This window comes from Sciurus vulgaris (assembly GCF_902686455.1).
Source record: "Sciurus vulgaris genome assembly, chromosome: 11".
Classification (NCBI taxonomy): Eukaryota; Metazoa; Chordata; class Mammalia; order Rodentia; family Sciuridae; genus Sciurus; species Sciurus vulgaris.
This window is the reverse complement of record NC_136472.1, coordinates 63,333,351-63,355,705: the sequence shown is the minus strand read 5'-3', so window position 1 is coordinate 63,355,705 and position 22,355 is coordinate 63,333,351. Positions and strand designations below refer to the sequence as shown.

The 22,355-nt window shown below is 48.2% G+C and overlaps 1 protein-coding gene across 9 annotated transcripts in view; it reads right to left on the bottom strand.

Annotated features, from left to right (window-relative positions):
* Nucleotides 1–22,355, bottom strand: part of DENND2B (DENN domain containing 2B) — a 153,234-nt gene that overhangs the window by 6,406 nt on the left and 124,473 nt on the right. For 8 of the 9 annotated variants that reach the window (XM_079104261.1, XM_079104260.1, XM_079104258.1 and 5 more), the window contains 11 exons: nt 20,277–20,348; nt 15,901–16,052; nt 14,214–14,429; nt 13,239–13,335; nt 12,437–12,481; nt 11,182–11,366; nt 9,735–9,844; nt 9,450–9,519; nt 6,707–6,784; nt 6,331–6,471; nt 2,130–2,278 (listed from right to left, as the gene is read on the bottom strand). In XM_079104261.1, coding sequence (XP_078960387.1) covers nt 2,130–2,278; nt 6,331–6,471; nt 6,707–6,784; nt 9,450–9,519; nt 9,735–9,844; nt 11,182–11,366; nt 12,437–12,481; nt 13,239–13,335; nt 14,214–14,429; nt 15,901–16,052; nt 20,277–20,348 — 1,315 coding nt within the window. The remainder of the gene's footprint in view (nt 1–2,129; nt 2,279–6,330; nt 6,472–6,706; nt 6,785–9,449; nt 9,520–9,734; nt 9,845–11,181; nt 11,367–12,436; nt 12,482–13,238; nt 13,336–14,213; nt 14,430–15,900; nt 16,053–20,276; nt 20,349–22,355) is intronic. The other variant, XM_079104257.1, reaches the window with a different exon arrangement.

The window sequence follows — 22,355 nt, the reverse complement described above, 5'->3', positions numbered from 1 at the left end:
CCAACAAAAAACCCTTTTTCTAGAAGGGTCTCTAGATATTCACAAATGCTTGTAAATCAGAGCCTTGTATGATTGTCCTGCCACCCTATGAACACCTAAAATGCTGTTGGGTCTGTAGACAGAGACGCATGTCCTGGCTTGATAGCCTATCCCCTAGAGAGAGCAGGAGAGTCATCTGGAAATACCTGGAAAAGGACTATCAGGCTCAGAGGACACACTGATCCCCACAATCCCCTCCAAGGGGCTTGGGAGGCAGGTTTTGTAGAACCTCTAGGGCCAATTAATGCATAACTACCTTCCCTCAAATACATCAGAACTAACCCAGAGTGATAAAGGACTTATGGAAAACCTAGAACATGAACACTGGGATCTGAGCTGCATTAGCTGGTGGGACCTACCACAAGCAGTTCAGCTCCACATTCCAAACATCCAGGTGCTGCCCACCCCTCCCCGCTTCAATCAGGCAGACCAAAATGGGGAGGACAAACATCTTTTCTAAGGCCCAAGACTGGCAGAACTTGAATGTTGATTGAACCAAGAACAGGACCCTGGAGTAGTTTCCTCCTGGAATGTGCTCAGAGGCAGCTGCAACTACCGGAAACAATAGCTGTATTCAACAGTCCTATGGGAGCTGGGCTATGGTGGGGGTGGCAAAGAGGAGGCTCAGCCTTGAGTGGGGGCTGAAACCTTCAGAAAAGGAAGCCTCAAAGCCCAGGCTCTGTTAGGGGCCATTACAGTCTAGCCAGGCTCAGGCACCATAGCTGGGCAGCCAGGGGCCTTGTGACTGACAATGAATATGCCAACAGAAAGAAGAGGCAGGGGCCTCCTGGAGCTGCTATACCCAGCTGGTTCCAGCTGCTACACTGGGTCCCTCCACTAAGGCCTAATGGGCCATGAAACACACAGACTGTGGGACACAGAAGCACTGAAGCTGACAAGAACATGTGAGGGGCAGTCTCCTAGACCCTGGCCATTTCTGAGTCAGCAGCTCTAGTTTTCTTCCTTTCCTTTCCTGAGCTGAGGACCTGGGTTCCTGCCCCCATTCCCTCTGAGAGTAACTAGAAAACCATTTCTCCTGCTCTTCTCCATTTCCCCCTCATAAAAACAGAAGGAAATACCCCAGGGATTTAGGACTTAATGGGGGACAAGTCAGGAAGAGGATTTTTTTTTCACTGTCCTCATCTCAGCACCTGGTACATGGAATGGGAGACTTCAGGTAGCTTACTATCTAAATGACTGAATGAATTCTACCACTCTAGAGAAACCAGTGCTTGTGATAAGAGTCTTTGACAAAAGGAAGACTGTGCATTGCCGACATTGTATCCTCTTCCTGACTGTCCCTGAGTTTTTTAAAAAAGCTCAGCTACTATGGAGAGCTCTGACTTCTTCTTTCCTTGAATACTTCCTGTTCAGTGACCATCCACTTCTGCCATCTCTCCCATACTCAAAACCAGATCTCCGCCTCTAAAATCACAAATGCTAACACTCTGGATCAAATCTTACAATCCACCCAGCTCTTTCCTTACCTCTCCTAAACCAGCTCCCTCTAGTGCCCTGGTACCTCCAGTCCCTGGACACCTCTGCCCTGGTCTGACTGGCCAGCCTTCTGCAATCACCCTCAGTGCCCTCACCTCACCCTTCTCCACAGTTCCCCAAGCACTCAGCCCTGGGTCATTCCATTCCACTGCCTGTTCTAGGTGGCACCTCAACCAGCCCCTCACCGGCTGGCTCAACACTCTTCATACAGCAGCTCTTTCTAGAGTTCATCACCCTCCTCAGCCTATCTCCCACAAAGGCCTTGCTTCCCTACCAGAGGAAATGTGGCCGTAAGTCAGAAATCTCCATTTCTTACTTTTCTCCATATAAATATATCTGCAGCTGTACACCTGTGGCTGCTACAGAGAAGTGTCTTTCCCCTTCCTCAGGTCAAGTCCTCTATTGGGTTCTCAATCATGCCATCTTGTGTGATCGCCAATGCAGCTGCTCCATCATCCCTATTTTGATCTTAACACACACACACCCCACATACCAATACCACAGTATGTGGCATACAACTACGACTGGTAATCTCTTGAAGTAATTAGTGGGTGTGCCTCCTCCCTCTTCTTCCATGCCCTGCTGGGCCCTACCTGAGCTTATCTGCTACAAAAATGACCCGGCGCTCCAGCAGCAATGAGGCAAAGATTCGGATAAGCTGGCGCACACTGAGGCAGGTAAAAAGACACTCAAAGTCCACGTGCTCCAGCCGGGAGTCCATGGGCCGCCGCAGCTCTAACACCTGTGGGAGAACAGTGAGGAAATGGGTGGAAGCAGGCTGGTTGGGCGGCACCTGCTAGCTGCTTCCTTTCTCATCCTCTCCTTCCCAAGTTCCCCAAACCTCCCACAACCAAGCAATAAGGCCTGGTCTCCCCTCCCCTCAGGCTTTAGCTTTGCTCCCACAGTATTCAAAGACCAGCCTGCAGGCAAGAGGGTTAACTGTGAGAGTGGAAAGGCTCCAGAGAGGAGCTGAGGGACATGAACAGGATCTCGGGAAAGGAAGAGGGAGAGTTGACAGCTTTTATGGATAGGGAGAATGAAGCCTAACTGCACAGTCTTCCCCATCCTTTGCTCCTCTCCCCAAGCAAAGGTCTTGGCCCACATGCTGATAAGACACCACAGCCAATCACTGCTCTCCAGGCCATATGAAGAGTGACATCTCCACATCCAACTCTGGTCTCAGCCATCTCTGAGAAGGCAATGCTGCTGTCCTTGTTGCCATTTCCCCTCCCCTTCCTGCTAGAGCTTCCTTCCAGAGGCCATTCTGGCCTTTATCTCTATCATCCTAAGACCCATGCCAGGGACAAGGAAAACACAAGGGTTAGCTATTCCAAAAACCTTGCCAGGAAGCAGAACTGTCTTTATCAGGGCCAGGCCAGGCCTAGCTGTCCTCCCTGCAAAGCTGTTTATTCCAAGGTCAGTGCCATAGCTCTGGAGGCACTTCTCTGGGGACAGTCATGGGAGTGAAGGGTAGCAAATGACCCCAGCTATGACAGCGGCAGCAGCTACTAATACTCAGGCTCTGCCAAAGCAGCTGTGGCTGGGGTCTGCCTAGTCTCATTCTTTGTTCCTTGGTATCTGTGGGCTTCCTGAGAAGTGGGGTGAAAAAACAAACTTAAATTCCCTCTTACAGATCTATGGAATCAGGGTTAAACCTTATCTATCTCTCTGTCTGTCTCTCTCTCTCTCTCTCTCTTTATTCCTACAGTGCTGGGGATCAAACCCAGGGCCTCAAGTATGCTAGGCAGGCATGCTACCACTGAGCTATATTCCCAGTAAGAGCTAACTCTTCCCATGGGGTTCTTTTTTTTTTTTTTTTTATTGTAAACAAATGGGATACATGTTGTTTCTCTGTTTGTACATGGCGTAAAGGCATACCATTTGTGTAATCATAAATTTACATAGAGTAATGTTGTTTGATTCATTCTGTTATTTTTTCCCTTCCCCCCACCCCTCCCACCCCTCTTTACCCTCTATACAGTCCTTCCTTCCTCCATACTTGCTCCCATGGGGTTCTTATCCCCACATCACCTCATTTGTTCCTTGGGGTCTAAGCAAATGAAGGAATTCTAACTCCTAGTTCAGTATTCATTCCTCTGGGCCCTGAAAAAGCAGCAAAATGGACAGAAATGGTTGCAATGATTGGTTTACCTTGTCTTCTGCCAGATGGTAAAGTCCCAGGAGGCCTAGTGATTATAGTGATGCTAGGGACACCCTAAGCGCTCAGTGAACATGGCCTGAAGGAATGCCATACCATGACTTTGCCAAAGGCCTATGTATCTTCTCCAGTCCCTGTCCCCACCCCAGAAGTCCCCCCTGAGAGCCTTGTGTGTAGCCCAACAAGCACAGCTCTCCAGCACCCAGCCCCACTCTCCTACTGCCCCCCAGTATCCAGCCCCCCAGGAATCACACAGGCTTTTCACATGCCCTGGGCCTCTTTTTATTCATCCCCGCCCTCGAGGAGATCTTGAAATTGCAGCCCAGTGGAGCTGAGTGAGCCTGTTCAATCACAGTCCTGAGGCTTGTGTTAGCACAGGCGGAAGGGTTGCAGGGCATACAGGAAGGGCCCAAGGTCTGGGCTGGGGAGAGATAGTGAAGCATCTCAGAGCGAAGGCTATTTGACTTAGACTCTGCAGAGAAAAGAAGGTGAGCCTCTTCTGAGCAAAAGCAAGTAGGGCTCAGGGAATACTAAGTAATCCAAGTCAGATAGGTGAGAAACAAGTCCCACGAGGCAGCCAGGCCAGATCCTGAAGAACTGCCAGGACAATGTTGGGCTGTCAGGAAAGGGTCAGCTGTCCTGCCCCCTAGACCACTCATCAAGCCTAAAGTCCCTCTAATGGAGGGCGGAGAGAAACAGGCCATGAGAAAGACTGTCAGTGGGTATTTACCACTGCCCAGCAAACCTATGTTTTCAATCAGTCCCTCTCCTGTTCTCTGCAACAACTAATTGATTTCTCTTTCTTCTTCCAGAATCCAACACCCACCTCTTACTCTCAAGAGAATGACAGTCCTTTCTATTTTGAGAAAACCAAAAACATCAGATGAGAATTTAAAATTACAAGTAACAGCCCTCCCCTCGTTTCCTAATAAAAGCCAGTTCCCCCACAGAGTTAACCACCTGTGTCTTCTCAGTGCCAGTCTCATTGTCCCCAGTCTCTCCTGCATCCTTAACTTATTCTTCTAGCATCCAAACACCCATCCAGCATCCAAACAGTTGTCTTTAACAGACTCCTCATTTCCTATCACCTCCTGTCCCTCATTCCCTATTTTCTCTTCATAGCCAAGCACCTCAAAAAGTTGTCTATATGTGCCAGGCATGGTGGCACATGCTTGTAATCCCAGTGGCTTGGGAGGCTGAGGCAGGAAGATCAAAAGTTCAAATCCAGCCTCAGCAACTAAGCGAAGACCTAAGCAATTTAGCAAGACCCTGTCTCTAAAAAATATATGTATAAAAAGGGCTGGGGATGTGGCACAGTGGTTAAACACCCCTTGGGTTCATTCCAAAGTACCAAAAAAAAAAAAAAAAAAAAAAATTCTATATAGGCTGTTCCCACTCCCATTTACTTCTCAACTCACTCCACCCAGGTTTCTGGGCCCTCATCCCTCTTCTAAAATTCACTGCTGTCAAGGCATCTTGCCATGCCTCAGCTTGACTTCAGGTGGTATCAGACTCACCTGGTCATTCCTCACTGCAGGGCCTCAATCTGTTAGAGTTTCTCAGGACTGAGGAGAACCCAGGACTGGGATCTTTTCTCTTCCCTATCTACTGCTCAAGTCAGTAAACCAAAAGTCAGTCTTAAAAGTTCCCACTGATATGTAATCCCTATTTCCAATCAAACACTGAGTGTTATTGCTTCTAATCCTAAAATACATTTCAAATTCACCCCCTTCTCATCTTTCATTATGACTAGATCCAGGCTACTACTGTCTCTTGACTATACTACTGCAGTAGTATCCTAGCTGGTATCCCTGTGTTACCTGCACAGTAGAGTGGCCTTTCAAAAACCTATATAGCTCTTATCAAACCCTCTTTCAGATAAAATTCAAAACCCTTAACCTGGCCTAGCAAGAATACTAACTTGGTCCTTGCCTGCCAATTCACTCCCCACCCCACCCTTTCAACCATTTAACCTTTTTTTTAGTTCTTTGACTGGCACATGTACTTTCCTAGCTCCTGCCTTTGCATATGCTATTCCCACTACTAGAATAATCTCCCATCATGCCCTTCTCTTTCAGTCTCCCTCTTTCCACTTCATTTAGCCACCTCCTATTCACTGCTAGGTCCCTTATAAAATGTTACTTTCTCAGGGAATAACTTCTCTGGGTCTCTAATCTATAGCAGACTCCTTGTTAAATACTCTAATAGGATCCTGTGTTTCCATCTGTCTCTTAACATATTTAGAATTTATCTATATGTGGAAGTATTTATTTAACCAGGATCTCCTATTAGACTAGAAACTCCTGGAGAACAAAGTCCTGTCTCTCTTTAACTGTATGATCTGCCCCAAGGTCTGCTATAATCCCTGATTGTGACAGAGCACATATTCAGTAAATATTTACTAAATGGACAAGAGAAGGGAAGGTGGAGCACAACAGGTCAGGGAAGGCCCCTGGAAGGAGCAGAGAGTTGGGCAACATTTATAGTCACTCTTTCAGTCCCCAGTGATTAGGTGCATGAATGTGGTGAGCAAGGAGGGGGTCATGCTTCAAGAGCATGACCTCCTCAGCTACTAGGACCTACTTCAACTTCAGTGCCAGCCCAGGGTCAGAGAGAAGAGCAACAGAAATCCTTACCTCATTGCCAGCGCCTGGCAGGAATGTCTTCACTTTGATGGTCTTCCCTGGTGCTGGGAAGGGCGACTCCATGAGACTTCTCATGAAGGGATAGACCAATGCAGCCGAGATCCCACGCCGGCGTTCCACCTCATCTAGGACCTGTGCCCACCGCCAGCAGCCCAAAGTGAAAGGGTGTCAGGATCTGCCCTTCCCCACCTCAGGTAGAGCCAGATTTGGGAATAAGGAGGGAGTCGGGGAGCTCACTTGCACTTGCTCTTGCATCCCCCCAGCCCCACCCCCATCCCACACAGGCGGTTTTCTCATCTAAGCTGGCTGCGGAATGTCCTATGGGAGCTGTCAGCTGGGGGCAGGAGAGCAAGCCAGAGCCTCTTACCTTGGAAAACAAGCCGAAGCAGCCAAGGCGGCTGATGACACAGTACACCTCTGGCAACCGAGGCCCTTTCCCACTTGGCTGGCCAGGACAAGGAGGAGAGAGAGACAGACACAGAGAATGCATGAATACCACACCTGGCTCCTTTCCTTGGGAACTGAGGACTAAGTACTGCCCTTCAATGGAGGGAGAATCCATGCCTCTTGTACACTCAATGAGGTCCCCAAAGGAAAGGTTGCCATTCTTTGGGGACAGGTGTTGGCCTATGTTGGGTCTTCTAACTCAAGGAGCCAGACTCCTGTCAAACTCTACAAAGCTCCATCCTTCCTTTCAGGACACTGACAGTGGTTGGCAAAGGACAAAGCACTTTGGCAGAGGCTGCAGGATAATTTGTGGGTTTATATTCCTAAACCTGGATGACAATGGGAAGGACTGTGTATGTTCTTAGGAGCAAACCACACAGCCTTATGCCCCCAACAGGGAACTTTCTGCAAAATATTCCTTCTGTCACTTGCTCTTTTCTCCCTTTCATGATCCACCCCCATTCTAGGAAGGCAAACTGAAAATAGACGAGAAATGGAATTACTATTTATTAGATGTTTACCATGTCCATGGTACCACGGTACTATTCAAAAAGGGAGAAGCATTATTATCCCCATTTTACAGATGAAGCAACTGAGTTCAAAAATATTAAGCTGCTGCCTAAGATCATGCATCTAGAAGCTGTGGAGCAGGAAGTCTGTTTTGGTCTCTGTTTTTATTGTCTAACTTCCAAAGCATGCTGCTTTCTGACAGGAAGGGAGAGGGACACAAAGGCACAGGATAGATGCTATGATGTGAAGAACAAAAAGGGGGCAGGATTTAAAAGGTGGGTGATTGGAGAAGGAGACAAGCACTGTGAGCACCCCAGGCCTGGAACCCCCACAAGAAGGCAGGGTGAGTCCACTGGAATCTGCTCTCCAGCAAGGAGCTGGCAGGACCCTGTTGCTGTCTCCAGACTCAGAGGCCTGGAGTGCCTGGCAAGGACAAGTGGGGAGGGAGCAGAGCAGCAGGTGCTGGCCCCTCATGCAGGCTGCTAAGCAAATGCAGATGGGGCTATTTCAGTCTCCAAACCTGCTGGCCACACGTCACAGATCTAAAGAGAAGGCAGAATCTGTTTTTGTCCATATTAGGTCTGAAACTCACTCCTCTCTCTTTCCTTCTCCCCCGCCTCCCCTAAAGCCCCAAGTGATTAAATCAAGTATGTGGGATTTGGGTTAGAATCATTGTGTCCAATCTGTAGGAATGCCGAGTTAGTGCCAGCCCCCTTGGCAGGGACCCAGCCAGGCCCTCTCTGAGCACGCCAGGACAAACATGCTCTTCCCTGGGGGCAGCAGGCCCACTGCAGAGGAGCAGTTCTGCTCCATCAATTCTCCAGCAAAGGCAGTCTTCAAAACACTCCTCTCCAAGCCCAGGGGACCCAGGAACATGCTGGCCTCTTCCTGGCTTCCCCACCTGGCATCCAGACTGTTCTGTATCCCTCAGCTCCACTCAATGGTCATTCAGTATTCCTTCTCTCCAGACTATCTTTTGGGGAGATCCAAGGGTACCAGATTGGTAATAAAGGACCTGGATCAATTCTGGCTCTGTCCTTCACTGGCAATATGCCCTTGGGCAAGTCATTTCACTTCAGGGTTTCAATTTCCTAATCTATAGATGAGGGGAAATAATATCCCTTGGGCTATTGTGAGGATTAGAAAAACCCAACCAAACCAAACAAAAAGCCCAAGATATACGTAGAGCATCTTAGAACATGATAGGTTCTAAGCAAAAGTATATTCCCTTTACTCTTTCCTTCAATGTTGAAAGTCTGGCCTCCCCTACTAGCAGCTAAAGTTCCTTGAAGTTTGGAACTCATCAGCATGTGCCTGATCCCCATGGGTTGTACAATAAGTGCTTCTAAATGAATGGCCAGAATCTTCCTTTTAGGGTATCTGCTAGGCAGGACCCCTGCCTGGGATCTCCCCATCTCCTGGAGACTGGTAGTGAGGCCAGGCCTTTTCCCACTAAGGCCTGAATACCCCAGAATATTATCAACAACCCAGTGACCTCTGGGGGGAGTTCAACAGGGATCAGGTATTGGGCCCAGATCTCCCACTAGTACTCTGGACCTCAGAACTGATAGGAAGGGGGTTGGGAAAACTCTTCTCTGGGAAAACTGGCTTTGATTTTTAAAACTCAATATCTTTCCCCAACATTCAAGGTATCTTTCCCAGTATCCCAGAGAAGGACCTTCTCTCTCTCTGCTCAGATTCTAGTTTTACCAGACAGGACTACTCCCCTTATTATGCGGACTCATTATGGGGGTGAGGAAAGTTGCCCTCTACCCAATCTGATACATATACACATACTACTGGAATGATATGATCTCAACCAGAGACAGCAATCACAGCCCATAAACCCAAAGAAAAGGAATGAAAAGCAAAAGTAAATTAAAAAAAGCTAAAAAGATGACAGGCTAGCAGAAGGTGATTCACTCCCTCCTCTGATTTCAATAATTCACATCCTAAAGTCTAACCTAAGAGGCTACTCTGAGTCCTGCTAACCCAGAGGTGCCTCATCTGTGAATGTGTGTGTGCTAGAGGAGCACCCAGGAAGCAGATCAGAGGATTTCATACAAGCTAGAGTGTAGAAGGACACAGAGACATACAAACACCCTGGCCCATTCCCTGCTAGCCAGCCCCTGAGGTGTGAATAGCCTACTCACCAATAAGCGCCTACAGTAGCCAAAGCGTCTGCTGCCATCCTCCCCAGTCAGCATGAAAGAAAAGGTCTCGCTGGAACAGGGAAGAGGAAGAGATCTGGCATTAGGGAAATTATCAGATCATCCAGGAAAGAATCCCCAAGAATAAGCACTGTCATCACAGGGATTGGATGAAGGCTGTAATTAATGTAGGAGAGTAGGCTGGGACTAGAACAGGCCCCACTTAACTGCTCACTGCTATGCAGGGAAAGGAGACTCTGTCCCCAGCCATGCCAGGATGGGACTCACCTGCTATATTCTGACACAGGGGTCCAGTCCTTGGCATCTGGGAAACAAAACTGGGGAATGGCTTTGAGCCTTTCCTCTGCCTCTCGCATCTGCTTGGTGGGTCGGTCCAGCTGCAGGAAAGAGGAATAAGGGGAGAAGTCACCAAGAGATGACAAGGAATCTGGCGGTAGGGATGGAGGGCAACTGACAAGCATCTCCTCCCCTGAGAGCCCTAGAGGCCACACTACCAACTCACATGCTTTTCAGTAACCCTTGTCCTGCTCCTAATTCTTACAGAGGTCTGAGTGTGAGCTGAAATATCATTCATTCAGTCAATAAATGCCAACAGAGTGCCCTGCATGTGGCATCCGACAGTGTGCCATATGCTGGGACTATGGATGGAAACAAAGTAGACAAGGTCCCTGAACCTGTGTATCCTGGTCAGGAGAGAGATAACATTTCAGAGCGTACCACAAAGGAAACGAGCGGAGTGATGTGAGAGAGAACTGGACAGGAGGAAGGGCTACATCAGGGCATCTGGAAAGACCTTGGAAGAGGTGCCACTTGAGCAGAGTCCACAGCCAAGTGAGGAGCTGGAAAAAGAGAGGCAGAGGCAAGGGCAGAGAAAAAGGGCTTTCTCTTCTTAAAGGAACAGAAAGGAGACCGGGTTGATGATGAGTAGAGGAGTAGTAGTAAGAGATAAGGCAGCTGGGGGAAGTGGGGAGTAAGTGCTAGTCATCATGGTTTGGTTTTGGGGTGATAAGATGCTCTAAAATTGTAAAGTTCTGTGAATACATTAAAGAACACTGAACTGATATGTGGAAGCTAAAGCAAAATTAAAGGAAAGAAAGAAGGCAGTGGGGGTGGGGATCTGTATAAAGATATAAGAGAAGATCAGTGATGAGTAGAAGTAAAAGAAGGAGAGAGGAAGGAAGGGAGTGACAGGGAAAGAAATATGGAACAAATCTAACAGAATCGTGTGATATACATATGTAAATGTACCAAAGGGAGTATGTCCTTTATGTATATATAAAAAGTATTAATCAAAAATAAATAAAGTATGAAACGAAGATCAACAGAGTAGAGGAGAGAGAAAAGTGGTGGGATGACGGGGATTGAAATCAAATTCTTTGTGTGTATCATGTCAAAAGGAACCCAGATACTATGTACAAATATGATGCTCTAAATAAAAAAAAAAAGTACACTGAATTGTAAACTTTAGAGTATTTGAAGGGAAAAGAGGGGGCAGGTGGGAAGAGTAGGTGGGGGCCATTTCTCAGCCCTCATCCTCTGACTAAGCACTGGCCCAAACCCACCCCAAAGTCCTGTCTTCCCTCCTGGATATAAGGAGGCAGGCACAGGGCTGTGGCTGATGGGGAGCTCCGACAGAAGCAGGCCCTCCCCAGATGGGCCAGGACAGAAGAGAGCAAAGGAGGGAGATAGGGCAGACGAGGGGAGAGGGCCTCACCTTGGGAAACTGGTAGGAGACTTCAGGGAGGTAGGTATTTCGGGATGGCTTCTTCTTGAGGGACACTACCACAAAGTATTCAAAGAGCTCCCGCTCCTGCCACTCAAGCAGCTCCAGCTCCAAGGTCCGATAGCTGGGTGCACGCTTCAGCATCGACTGGATGTGGACCAGACGCTGTGTGTGGGCTGGGGGCAGGTCACATATCAGGGGACAAGCAGGCTGGCCACTCACAGACCTCCCATCAGCCCCTTCACTCCTGACTCTGGCTCCATCTCTGTGGATCACCTTTAGGTATATCAGCTTTGTCTGATACCCTTCCTTAGCTAAGGCTTGGGGAGATGTGGCAGGAACAAGGTGTTGACATCTGTACAAAGACTCTGCCCTTCCACAGGAAGCCACTGGCCTGGATCTTCCTGGAGCTCTGGAGGCTGATCTGGGATCAACAGAACTACCAAGGTTAGGCAAGCCCAGAGATAGCATCAGCTCCTACTCTTTAGTACTTCTTAGTATAGAAGGCATGGACCAGACGGTATGAATATCCACAAATGTTTTATCCTGTGTTATTTGGGCCGCACCTAAGTCCAAAGTCCACATGACAACTTGCCTGGGGGACCCATGGAGGAAGGGCAGAAGAAGCAAGTTCCCATGTATTTTAACTATGCAGGAAGGCCTAGGCAGGGTTTTCCAGTAGGGAAAACAGAGTGGTAGCAGTCTCCTCTCTAGACAGTGGGGAGATGAGTAGCCTCAGGGCCTCCAGAGGACCAGTTTCCTCACTCTACAGTACAATTCTTGCAACCAGAAGAGGTACTTGTAATCCGAACCCATCTCTGACACCAGATTTACATTTACCAAGCAAATGTAGTGGCCAATTCCCATGGACAATGGCTTAGGAAGGTACGCACAGAGCCACCAGTCTTAAATTTGGCAAAGGGAGACCAACTTTTTCTTTTCTTTTTTTTTTTTTTTTTTTTTTTTTCTGCGGTGCTGGGGATTGAACCCAGGGCCTTGTGCTTGCAAGGTAAGCACTCTACCAACTGAGCTATCTCCCCAGCCCGAGACCAACTTTCTGAATTAATATTGCAGGGCTGAACTTTCCTACAACTTTCCTACAACTTCCTGCTCTGGTGGCCTGATAGCTTGCCTGCCTGTTGCCTTCCCACACCAGGCCCACTGGGGACACTGGAACCACCCTTGCAGAGGAAGGGAAGACTGACTGCTGTTGCAGCTAGGGCTGGGAAGGGATGCCATGCCTTACCTTTGAACCTGTCGTCAGAGTCGCTCTCACTCTCACTATTCTCATCTGGAAGAGTAACAGCAGGAGTGCATGCTTGCTGAGCCACTGCCTCACAGCCAAGTTTTTGGTGCCCCCAACCCCATAACTTTTCTTTTCTTTTTTTAAAAATATTTGTTAGTTTTTGATGGATCTTTATTTATTCATTTTTAGGTGGTGCTGAGAATCGAACCCATGCTGGGCAAGTGCTCTACCACTGAGCTACAACCCCAGCCCCATAACTTTTCTCATGAGGGATGAATATGTATCTAGTCTGGAGTGCTATGGGCCTACGGGCAGGCATCTGTGGGCAGGAGCTGAGTGGCCTGGCGCAAGGGTCCCTCAGACCTCAGTTCATGGATGTTATTCTATAAACAAACCCCTACCCAGGCATGATCTAGGGGAAGCTAAGGGCCCAACTTAGAGGATGAGCCAGCAGAGAGGCCTACAGGCTTGGAACTTAAAGGCCCTGCCTCTGGCAGGCCAAGATCTGAAATGGAAAACAGACCATAGTGTTCAGTAAGTCTGGTCTTTCCTTTTGCCAGGAACAGATTCCCACACCCACCTCCCTACACAGAGACTCAAGCCTGAAGGAACCCATCCCAGGGCTGACTTCCCTCTCTGGCCGTCCCTCTTCTATGGACATTTCCTGGCAAGACTCTATCTTCTCTGAAGGTAGACCCACAACTGGCCCACAGAAGGGCAAACTAAGGGAAGAGCATGTTTTTCCCCTTCCTAATGTCCAAGGGCCCCAGACAGGTAAACCAGCTCAGGTATCAAGGCCTACCTCTCAGTGATGCCGTCTCAAGACTTGACATAGACAGCTTTTTTAACCTCTTCTTTCCCCTCTTGGTATTGTAGATGGAGTTAATTCTTTGGACAAGCTGGATGAAAAAAGGAGGGAAGGGAATAACCCTAACACAGTTGCCCTTACTTCCGAGAAAGTGGATTAGGAGCCCATCCTTTCCCTTAGTGGTGCAAGCTTTCTACACTTCACATACTGAGCCCAGCAATGGTCTTCCTACCGAAATGATTCCAAGTGGGAACTCACCAGCCATGCCTGGTAGCTCTTCATCTACTCTGTCCCCTAGGAGTTGTCTTCTTCCCCAAGACAGACACTAAACTTAGCTCCCCAGAGGAAGGAACTGTCATCAAACTAGACAGGATGGGAGCTCCTGGGTCCCAAGAGTCATTGAACCAACTGAGACAAAGAACTTCTCAGATGCAAAAACAGGAACAAGGATTCTAGCCTTTCCCCTCAGGGGCATAACCTGGGGCCCTGACAGGAAGAAGTTAAATTCCCAATATACCCAAGCATTGTTTGCAGGCTAAAAATATCATTTAGCTAAATCCTGCTGCTGTGGGCTGGGGACTTGGGCCTAACTGCCATGTGTGCAAATCATTGCTGAAAACTCTTCAATTTCAAGTGTTATAAAAAGGAAGACCCACATTTGAATTCTTAGGTCCCTGAAAGCCTGGAAATGTTTTGGTGTGCACAGAGACCCCTAGATTCACACACTACACTCACTAATGGGGAGTTCTCAGTGAGCCTTTTCTTCTGACATCTAAGCACCAAGAAGCAGTTAATGCATCCTTATTGATAAGAAAAGGAAATTAATGAGTTGAAAAAGGGCAGTGCGAGGACCCAGAATTTACTCAAAAGGAACTGAGAAAGCAGCCCAGATTAAGGAAGGAAGGAAGAGGAAGCCCCCGTGCCCAGACCTATGCCTCCTCACCACCCCCAACCCCCGCTGGGGGATACCTTGGGAATGCGGCGGGCCCTGCGGCTAGACAGCAGCTCACTTGTGGTGCTGAGGCTGTCCTCGTTGAGGCTGGAGGGTGAAGATGGCAGGCTCAACTGAGCCAGCAGCAGCATGTCGTCATGGCTATGCCTCTTGGGTAATCGTGGCAGCCGGTGGCTCTTCCTTTCTGACCAGTTCCCACTGCGTAGGGACTGGCTACTGGGTTTCAGGGAGAGCTGACATAAGGAAAAGGATGTGGGAGAAGGGTTTGTCACAAATACCTTGGCCAGTGTCATCTGCTGGAACCTGGGCATGGAAGCCATGGGTTGGCATCTGGCTCCCCTGAAACCCATTATGGAATTTCCATCTACCACAGCTTACTCTTTTAAGACTTCACTGCGAACTGGTCAGTTCAGGAACAGATTAGATACTTAACTTGCCCAAAGGAAGCCTCACTCCTTCTGACAGAAATAAAGAAAGCTGAGGCTAGAAAACTGCACTCTCACCTGAGTGGAAAGAGAAGTACAGCAGGAATTCTCTGGGTATCTCATGAGTGCTGGGACAAAGATTACTGAGCTTGGATAATGGAACCAGTCTTCCCCACCTCCCCACTGAGTCAGTCTAAAAGTTTTCTTCTAGCAGAGACCAGAACCTATATGCCAGCCTGCTCTGCTGGAGGGTCCTGGCAGCCTGGCAATGCTCACTTCTAGGAAGGAGCACAAGGACTCTGGGCTCTATGCTCAATGGACTCCCTCACCACGAGTATACCCTTCAGTATGGGGTACCTTACTGGCAGTGGATCTTGCACACTGCTGGGAAGGCAGGCACCCCCTGAAGACTCCCATAGTTGTCTTGATCTGGAGTTGCCTCTCCTCACTCTTCAGCATATCCTCCTTCCTCCACAGCTCACAATTTCCTCTCCCCACCCAATCAGTCTGGCACTATACATTTTATAGTAGCCTATTTGAATAGAGCACATTAGAAGGGTACATCTTTTATTAAAAATAATCACGACTCCAAAGCCAGAAGAAACCATTTATATATTCTTTGGTCAATATTATAAACTATTAAGGTCTCTCCATTTGCACAGAATAAGAGCTACTGGACAGGTCAGAGAAAGCCTCTCCCTCTCCTGCCTCCTACTTCCTGTCATTCTGGGCAAGGTCAAAATAAGTTTATGTCTAAAGACCTCTTTTGACTTTTTACCTTTCTTCTCATTCTGCCCTCCAGTCCGTTCCTGGAGATTCATTCTTACTTCCTCCAATAGAAGTGGCTCTAGTGATCATCTGGCTCTCCAAATCTAGTTTTGGATCTATACCTGGCCCCCAAATGTCAGCACTGAGAAAATTTCTAACTGAGTTGTGGAATACCAGGACTCCAAACAGGTCCCTTCTTCCTGTTTCCCACAGAAGGGGAGGAGAAATACTAAGACAGGAGACCTCAGGGGTTCCTGGCTTAGTTTTGCAGCTCAGAGGTCAAGCAGTAAGAGAGAAGGTAGGACAGGATTCCCCGAAGAGGATATTTTAATTTTCCACAGGGAATTCAATGTGGCAGAAGTTCCTGAGTGCTGAGCTCTTTCCTGAGGCAACTGTCTCTGCCAAAACTAGTGAGAAAGTCTGAGTAAGAGCTGGGCCCATACCTTGAGAGGACAGGCCCTCAATGTGGCCCTCATGCTGTCTCTATAGGCCCATGTTGGGGCTATATTACCTGCATGGGTGGGCTGTTGTACTTCCTGTCCTGAGGACTCCACATCCTGTGCAGAGAGTCCAAGGAGCTCTCAGACAGTTGCTGAGATTTTCTTCCGGCTCTTCGGCTCTTTAAATCCACATCCTCATATGGATTCTCCTTGGGTAGCTCTCCTGCAGAGGAGGAGAAGTTAAAGAAGGGGGAGAAGGGAAGAAGGAAACACACAGAGTTATACACACACACAAATAAACAAGTAGAATTCCTGTGAACCAAAAAGAATGGCTTCTGCCTGGCCCCTTCAGCTCATGAGTCACACAGCTGCCTGTCTGCAGTGGAGAGGCTACAAACAGATCCTGGCTCCGAGGCCAGAAGCTGAGGGCCCCCCCCAACCCCAGATCAGTTCAGCTCAGCCTTGTCAGGCCTCTGCTTTATAAATTCAAGGATTGCACAAGACTGGCTCAGCTACCCCTGCCTGTGCCCAGCCAGAGGACAAAGCCAGCACTAGGAGTCTGTCCCTGGCTCCAGTCCCTCGGTTAACAACTCCCGCCCCCAACCCAGGAATATGCACTTCTTAGTAGGAAAGGTTTTCAGAAATCACACAACTCCAGCAACTCTCGATGGGTCTCCATGGGACCGTTTTGGAGATGATCATGCAGGAACTCAAAGATCCTAGTCTAGGGAACAGGGATTTGCCAGGTCTCTCTCTCACTTATTACACTGTTCAACAATTCTTTTAGGGTAAGAATATTGTCTAAGGCAACCCCAGAACCAGAACAATGATTATCAAGTAGTAAGTGCTCGGTAATTATTTGTTCAATGGAGTTTATTTCCTTTACTGCTGATCTCAGCAAAAAGAACTATCATTACTCCCTTCTTGGCATAAACTTTCCTACTGTGACACAGAGAGGTGTGAAGGCTTGGAGGGACTCTGGGCCAAAGAGTGGGGGTGGGACAGTTCCTGCTCTCAGAATTAGTTTCTAAAATCCCTGGCAATGGGCGCCATATTGACACTACTAGAAAATCTTAGAGAAGTCCGAAACACAGTCCCTGCCTTTGAAGAGCATAAGGTTTTGAGACATTCTTTGTCACAAGCTAGACCTTTCTGCCCCTTCTAACACATACCTAAAATTTTCTAGAATACAATAAAACCATGAGTCAGGTTAGTCATGGCTTAATTCCAGCAGTAGAATCACAGCTGGGACGACACTTACTCACCTTTCCCTTGTCTTTTTGTATTCTCTCCAGTCCCAGCAGCACTTTTTGGGACTTAGGACCTAAGTACCAGGGACAAGAATAGGCTTTGCTGAGGTTAGCACACCTGGTGAAGCTGGGCGTACTTCAGCATCAGCAGCAGGATTAGAGTGGGTGACTGCTGAGTCCCACACTGTCCTATAGATGCCTGGATGTGTCTTACACCTCAGAGCAGCTCAGACTACACTCCTCTAGGAGCAAGCAGAAGAGCTATTAAGACTGGAAACAAAGACTGCTGAGAATGCAAGCACTCCCGGACAAGGCACAGGAGAAAAAAACAAACGCTTTTGTTTTTACAGAGTCCTCAAAAAGTTGAGGTTCCCCCACATTGTGGCATCAACTTATTACCATCATGAAAAACTGTAGTGAATTTAGGAAATACCTTTACAGAGGTGGAGGTGTGAAGTGAAAGTTGCCACACAACTAATGAGACTGCAGTGGGAACAACACAGATCTCTATTAACTTATGAGTCAAGTATGGGTCAAGAAAAGATTTGGAACTGGATTAAGTGATTCCCAACTCCAAGCAGGGTACCCAGCAATGGAGCAAACCTTTTCCTGTAATAGTCATGCTTTTGAAATGACTTGTCTCCATTCCAGAGCCCTGACTAAGCAAAGCCAGCCCATTAGTTCTGCTTCAAGAAGCCAAATATCAAACCAGGCATCCCCTGCATGTTTTCTTCAGCCCACTCTACTGTAAGGATACTTTAGGAGGAGTCAGGGTGGATTTTCTACTTCTTGGACCCTCTCCAACATATATCCTATAAGGGTGAGGAGGTAAAGGGGATTAGGAATAGAAGAATTCTAGGATACATTCTTCCTAATTCTGCAAAATAGAACCAGAGCATCACTGATCAGGGCAGGGAGAACATTTATTCCAAGTTTATCAAACCCAAACTGCCTTGGGCTGGATGATCAACCAGAATCCTTATCATCATCTCTGAAGGGTTATGGAAAATAATATTCCTGCAAGATAGTCCCACCCCGCAAGAAAAATGGAGAGAGGTGCAGCTCAAGAGGAGGGAGGGGAAAGTAGCCAAGGATTAACCTCCAGCAGCCCTGGGGGACAGGGGGGACAGTGAATGCTGAGCCCTAAACCATGACCTTCCCCCAGAGCAAATCATTCCTAAATGGAGGCATAGCAAATAACAATGGGCGAGATTTGAGTACTCAACCCTCGGGACCTGGACTCTTATCTCCTCAGACAAAAATGAGTTTCAACCTCTTTGTAACTACCCTCCTAAATTAAAGTTTTAACCTGTACAACTAGCCCCTGATGGTCAAAACTGCACATACACGATTACACCATCCTCGTTGTACCCTATAAACCAAAATCCCCTCTAACTGATGGCCATTTTCCCATCTGAAAAATGTGCCCTGGCACCCGAGTCTGCAAATGAATAAAGACTCCTCTGAATACACTGAGGACTGCACCCTGTCCTTTCACTCTCACAGTCTCAACACACAGGAAGACCTGTCTCAATCCGTTGCAATTCGTCTCTCTAAGCTATTGACATTTTGGGTTGGTGGGCTGACCTGTCCATTTGTAGGATGTTTAGGAGTAACCGCAGCCTCTGTCATTTAGTTGACGTTAGTATCCCCTCAAAATACTTATATTGCCAAATGACACCTGGGGGCGGACAGGTGGATGGATAGATGGAAGGAAGAGAGGAAGGGGAGATGGCTGAAATTGCCCCCCACTGACAAGCACTGCTTTCGACAGATATTTCTAAATTTCCTAATACCTTCTGAGCACCATGCCATGAGTCCCAAGTCTAACCCTCTTTTCCTTCATCCTTCCCCTCCTTTAGTTATCTCCTCTCCTTCCTTTTCCCAGAGTAAGAGCTTTGAAATTTGATGTAAAATCTAAAGCTCCAAGAACAAGATGTAGGATGTTGAGGCCCAAAGAAGTAATATACTGTTTATGCATATCTGTGATATTTTCAGGGGAAACAGTTGGAAATATGAGGTTCTCCAACTACAACTGTCTCTAGAAACTTGTTTACAGGAAGTCCTCAAATGCCTACTCCTCCTGCCCAGCCCAACTGCCAGCCTCTTTCTTTTATAATATAACCACAGCCCTTATCACTTCTCCAGGAGATAACTGCTGGCCCCAGACCAGGCTCTTCCTCCTCTTCCTCCCCAGCCTCAGTTAGGTCCCTTCACAGCCCTAGTCCATCTGAGACCCCCAACTTTAAGGGCCTTTCCAGACTTACCCTTTTGGAGCAATCTCACAGACATTCTCTATTATCTCTCCAGACAGAAAGGGTGCCCCAGGGATAGGGGTATGCAAAGAATAAGCAGACCCCGAGTCCTAGAGTTACTAAACTGAATTTGCTGAGACCAAGTAAATATCAAAGAAAGAATGGGAAATGGCACTCTGAATGTCCTACAGGGAAACAACTACAGGATGGCTGGAGAAACCAGAGCTGAGTGGAGCAGCACGGAGATGACTGAGCAGGCATGGACAGGAAACAGGAAACCTGACAGACAGCAAGACCTCCACCTGCCTTCTTGCCCACATGGCTTGCAAAGGACAGTTCACACTGAGCTTGGAGAGGGATAAAGAGGTAGGCTGTCTTCTCAGGAGGCCTGGCCCTCATCAAACTCAGCTGGGAAGGCCAGAGGTCTCAAACTTTCCCAGCTTTGCTAATGAAATAAGGGACAAGGGCATGACCAACAATTTCTGTTTTGCACTCTTCTAAAAGGAGCTTGTTACAGCCCAGTCTTAACGCACTGATCCTCTTAAAGGGAGAACCCAGTCCCACCAGGCCCTGTCCTACTCCCACTCCTCCCCACAGCTCCTTGGGTTGTTAAACACACATGCAACCCCCACCCCCTTCACCCCCACAACGGGAAGAACCAGTTAGGGAGGGAGTGTGAGCATATGCATATGATCTGAGAATTTCTCCAAAGTCCAAGCTTCCTAGACCACACCCATAGCTAGGGCCTTGGTCTGCAGTTTCCTTCCCCAACCCTCCTCTCTTTCCAATTGGCTGTTTCTCCTGGGTCTCCGCCTTTCCCCCTCCTTCAGGCAGCAGAGAAGGATCAGGCCAGGGGCCCAACTCCCTGGGGCCTGATGTTACCCACCCTCTAAGCCTTGACACCAATTCCCAACAGCCCCAGCACCTTTCCCTGGGCTGCACCTCTTGGCTGCTTTGCTTCCTGCTGCAACCTCCATCCTGGTAGGTGCCCTCTGTTCTTTACTGTTGCCCAGCCTGGGGGTGAATGAGAGAAGAAGGCAGAGAGAGTGTAGGCTCAAGGCTTTGCAGTACAGGCCGACTGGCCCTGTCCCCAGCTTGCATCCCACTGAAGTTCCTGGAAGCTCTCCCTCAGCCCTAGCTGGCTGATGGGAGTGGGAATCTCTGCAGGAATGCAGCCCAGGCTCCTTGGTCAGGCGCCGAGGCCACTCCACATAACTCCCTAACAAGCTGCTTCCTTGGGTGCATTCTTCAGTGTCAGGCTCAGAATGCAAATGATTTTAAGGCTTTGCAGAACAGCAGCATCTTCCAAGGGCAGATGTCAAATTAGATGGGCAAGAATTAAACAGCCCCAGGAAACAACACGGCAGCAACTTTCTTTTTGCATCTTTCTGTTACAAGTTAGCAGGCAAAAGCTCAGCCTGTGCAGATATCCTACCCCATTTTCCCAGGCATAATGCCTGGTGTGGGTTCGAGGCCAGTGGACTCCGCAAGGTCCTTCATTCAAGTTCACTGCTCACAGAGACATCTCTGGGCCAACCAGCCCTGAACCTCTTAACAGAACAGGAACTACAGTCCAATTGGCTATATCCAAGATGGAGATTTAGCAGGGGCGCTTTCTGCCTTCCTCTCAGCACCAGCATCACGTGCCTGAATCGGCATACAAGAGCTGGATAATCCAGCCAGAGTCAGAAACAACCTTAAACCTACAAAACATAGGTTGGTGAAACAATCCAAAGAGGGCTCCCAGGAAGTCAGAGCCACTGGTCAAGCCGGGGTTAAAAAGTGAATCCTGACATTCGGAGTTCAGCAACAAGAGACCCCCTCAACCCTCTAGGGTGGCTCCAAATTCTTTGAGCTCTCTTCAGGGAGGGAGAAAGGGATAAATCAACCAGTACCTAATAGGAAGAGAGTATTCTCCCTTCTTATTTCCCTCTACCCTCCCTAGTCAGGTCCTAGAAAATTCAGACTGGGCTGCCGTGGGGGAATACAAAGGAGGAAAAATATGCCCAGGGCTCCGTTCTAACTGCAGACTCTAAAGACCACTGCCACCCCAACCCACAAAATCCAAACACCAGAAACAGGTGCCTGGGTCACTCTCCTGCCCTATTTCCTGCACCCTTCCCTTTTAATTTTCCCTTCTTCTCTACATAATGCTCCAGAGATCCAAAAGCTAGCTGAGCAATTAAGGAAGATGCCCCAACTCCAACTTTATCCTGTATAGTCCTTACCCCTAGCTCTACCTTATTCATTCAAGAAGTAACTGAGATGCTCCTGCACTTTCCTGCCACCACACGGAACATCCAACATGGAATTAAGTCTCTCTGAGTGAAGAAAGAGGCCCAGACACACTTGTCTCCTCTGCACGTTCCTTCTAACCTGACCTAAGGCAGACCAGGGAACAGTTCTGTTGTACAATGCCTCCAAAACTCTTTCCTAGACCGTCCCCTAAATAACCGTAAACAGAGTCCTGGATTATAATCTCTGGTCAGGGAGGTATAGCTGAAGCTGCCCACCCCGTTCTCTTATTTCAGTTCAGTTGCTGCAAGAACATATCCCCACATGGATATATTCTTGGGCAGCATAGAAGGGTTCCCGATTCTTATCAGAGAACAGTGAGGGCTATAGTATTCCAGTGCTGGATATGCTGGAGGGACAGCAGAAGATTCCAGGCCTCTCGGACCACTGCCACAGCAGCCAAAGTAGATGCTCCTAAGAGCCCTGGGCAGCAATGATGTTACAATTTGAGTGTAGGCTCAAAAGGCTCTGCAGTACAGGCTGACTGACCCTGTTCCTAGCTTATATTCCACTAAGTCTCTGGAATCTCTCCCTCAGCCCCAGGGGAAAGATGAACTACAGCTAGGGGCAAGGGCTGTGTAAGGTAGAGTTGGGATTGGGCATCTTCCTTAACTGCTCACCTCATTTCTAAATCTTTGGCTCTGATCCCCACAGCCCTACCTCAGCCCTGGGTGATCATGGGTACAAAGCTGTCATTTCCCCAACAGAGGGGGGAAAGGCCTCCCT